Raw genomic sequence first — 3,077 nt, 5'->3', positions numbered from 1 at the left:
CTTTTTGAATTCAAATGACATTTGAAATTCTTATTATCTTTTCGATTCTTATTATAATTTTTTTTATTAGTAAAATACATAAAGACAAATTATGAAGTTTAACCGAATCAAGGAAATTTTAAAACTATAAACACCAAATTAAAAGTAAAATAAATCCAAAAAATATTAAATTAAAAATTTAAAAATTTATACCTAAATCTTAAGTGCATAAGAACCAAATTTATAATTTATGAAATAAAATTTGGTTCAAACCTCACTTCTACAAATCAACCAAGCTACACATGGGCAGATTCCAAAACTCTCCCTACAAAGCCACACACATTCCTATGGTTCAACACAAAAAATCCAAAAAATACCCCTAAGCGACAAAAGCCCCAACAGACTTTCACAAGCCTTTCTTTTTCTTTTTCTTTTTCTTTTTCCTTTTCTTTTGTTTATTTATAGCTGTTTGCATATATATATATATATATATATATACTCTCTAAATTAAAAACATTATGTCTAATAAAATTCATTAATATCAATTTTACGTGTGAATTTGTGAATTCTAATAGAATAACCTATTAAACATAAAATAAGAAATTTAAATATATACATAAAATAAAAAATTTAAAGACATATTACCCACTTTTTAAAAATTATGTCTAATACGAAACTTCAATTTAATTTAGATTTAAACTTTCTTAAAACTTCGGTGTAATCCATCTCCATACATTCCCTTCAATCGAACAAAATAATAAATAAATAAATTTGCCACATGACAAGTGTGGTTGGGACTGCACAAATATGGATGTATCTCAGGATGTATAAGAAAATTTTTCATACTACCTTTATTTATGTGTACAATGTTCATTAAAAATAAGGTAGAACCTACATTAATTAATGTAAGGACGAGAGAGTAGTATTCCTGGGTAATATTAGAAAAATTCTGAGGATGCACTATGTATTTTCCTAAGAAGCAAGGACAAAAATTAGTGAAAACAAAACATTTAAAGAACTAGAAGACATACTATCCTTTCACATGACAAAATGGCTACTCGATAAATGCAAAGAATCATTTCTCTCTCTACTCTCTACCATCAAATCATTCCTTCTCTTTCCCTTTTCAACACCTCTGTTTCCCTCCCCTTTCTTCCCTTGCAAGTTCAGTGTAAAAGTGACAGCCCACATCACATAACAACACATCTTACTCTCTCTTCTCTTCTCCATTTCCATGGCTTCAAATTTAGCAGCTTTCTCTCTCTTCTGCAACTTCCTTCTTCTGTTAGCTTCTTTTGCAGCCTCAAACATAGACCAAGACAGGACTGAGTGCTCAGACCAACTCACCGGCCTCGCCCCGTGCCTGCCGTATGTCAGCGGCGATGCCAAGACACCAACCATTGATTGCTGCAGTGGACTGAAGCAAGTGGTGCAGAAGAGCAAGAAGTGCCTCTGTGTCCTTATCAAGGACAAAGATGACCCTAATCTTGGCCTTAAAATCAATGGCTCCCTTGCTTTGGCTCTCCCTAATGACTGCCATGCCCCTGCCAATATCACTGAATGCATCTGTAAGCAAACTAATCCCTTGGGTTTTTTTTCTTCTCTTTTTCCTCTGTTTTGTTACACGAACGATATGCTTGTAAGAAAATCTGACCCCAATCAATATGCCGTTGTTTCCTTGAGATAATTTTACTCACCTTAATGCTGAATTTCAAAAGTAATTGTGTCTTAGATAGAACAGTTTAGGAAGTAGCACCTCATCTACAAACTCCAACAAACTCTATTTTATGGAGTAAATTGAACTTCAATAAATTTTTAAATGGGAGAAAAGTGTTATGAGAAAGAAAGTGTAGTTCTAATTTGGAGAAGAAACAAATTTATAAACTAATTTGTGACCATTCGAATGATCATGTATCTTCTTTAGCTTGTTTAATAATTGAAAAGATCTTGAGTACTCATAATTGAAAGAAGATTACCTTATCAGAAAAGTCACATACCATTTATTCCGACGAAGATCTATATGTCCACAAGTTTCATGGCTTTTCACGGTATTTCTCACTTGTGCATTGTGTCACACACCTTGAGTGCGTCTGTTTATGTACACAAATTTCTTGGTTTTTGAACGTATTTCTCAGTTGGGCATTTTGTCAAACATCTTGAGTGCATCTGTATGTAAACAAATTCCATTGTATTTCTCAGTTGGGCATTTTGTCAAACACCTTCTAGGCATGATATTTAACCTTGTTTTGGATATGGGTTTTCAGCTCTTTTGCACTTGTCACCAAATTCTACAGAAGCTAAGATATTCAAAGAATCTAATCCCACCAGTGGACCAAGCAGTTCCCCAGACACTAAAGGTAAAAACCAAACCCAAATTTCCATCTAACTCAACAGAAAGAATCATTAGCCTAGTGTGGATTGAATTGGTTTTAAACATTGGGAATTGTTTCTCTCTGTGGGTAAATTTTCATTTGCAGTTCATGGGAGTTCGTCCACTGCGAACGAGAAAAGCGATGGTGGAATGGGGAAGAGATGGATTGGATCAACAGAGATGATCATGGGGATTCTGCTAGGGTTCTTCATTCTATCCCATCTCAATCTAATGTTCATCTAAGACAGCAGAACGAAACTGTCTGTAATTTATGAGTTTCTTAATCATCCAGCAATACATTGTCATTTTCTTGAATTGTTTAGAACAGAATTTAAGGCGAATTTCAAGCTTTTTCCCTTCAATTTTCCATGGAATCTAGATTCTGTACAAATTCTAACATCTCAAGGATTTCTTTACTTACCTGTTTGGCAAAATCTTCAATCGTTCAACTCCATATGTCCAACATGATAATCTGATTTTTCAGTCAACACTGTCAAAAGAAATTAGATATTTCTATAAAGAAGGTAAAAAAGTTGAATGACAGTTTTGATTTAAGGTTTAAATGTGCATTCAGAATTTTTTTTTTTTTTTTTTTTTTTTTAAAAAAAATCCTGTTTTAGTCCCTAAATTCAAACTATTTTAGTCATGGATAGAAAACTTCTCCGTTTCTATAAAACTCTACTAGATGGCTAAATTAAGTTACTAGTTTAATTATACAATGTGTTTC

The 3,077-nt window shown here is 32.9% G+C and overlaps 1 protein-coding gene across 1 annotated transcript; it reads left to right on the top strand.

The window, feature by feature from the left end:
- Positions 1 to 1,035: 1,035 nt before the first annotated feature.
- LOC120070776 (non-specific lipid transfer protein GPI-anchored 6-like) lies at positions 1,036 to 2,749 on the top strand. The gene is made up of 3 exons (XM_039022661.1): positions 1,036 to 1,547; positions 2,244 to 2,336; positions 2,457 to 2,749. The coding sequence occupies exons 1-3, from the start codon at positions 1,214 to 1,216 to the stop codon at positions 2,591 to 2,593; spliced, it is 564 nt and encodes a 187-aa protein (XP_038878589.1). The 5' UTR covers positions 1,036 to 1,213; the 3' UTR covers positions 2,594 to 2,749.
- Positions 2,750 to 3,077: the final 328 nt, after the last annotated feature.

Source organism: Benincasa hispida, chromosome 2, assembly GCF_009727055.1.
Source record: "Benincasa hispida cultivar B227 chromosome 2, ASM972705v1, whole genome shotgun sequence".
In the NCBI taxonomy this organism is placed as follows: Eukaryota; Viridiplantae; Streptophyta; class Magnoliopsida; order Cucurbitales; family Cucurbitaceae; genus Benincasa; species Benincasa hispida.
This window is presented reverse-complemented; position numbering and strand designations above follow the sequence as displayed.

Bases quoted from the DNA above. Each gene is read 5' to 3' on its own strand.
- LOC120070776 (XM_039022661.1), top strand. From the start codon at position 1,214: ATGGCTTCAAATTTAGCAGCTTTCTCTCTCTTCTGCAACTTCCTTCTT. The intron at 1,548-2,243 runs GTAAGCAAACTA...ATGGGTTTTCAG, and splicing joins CAATATCACTGAATGCATCT to CTCTTTTGCACTTGTCACCA. The intron at 2,337-2,456 runs GTAAAAACCAAA...TTTCATTTGCAG, and splicing joins CAGTTCCCCAGACACTAAAG to TTCATGGGAGTTCGTCCACT.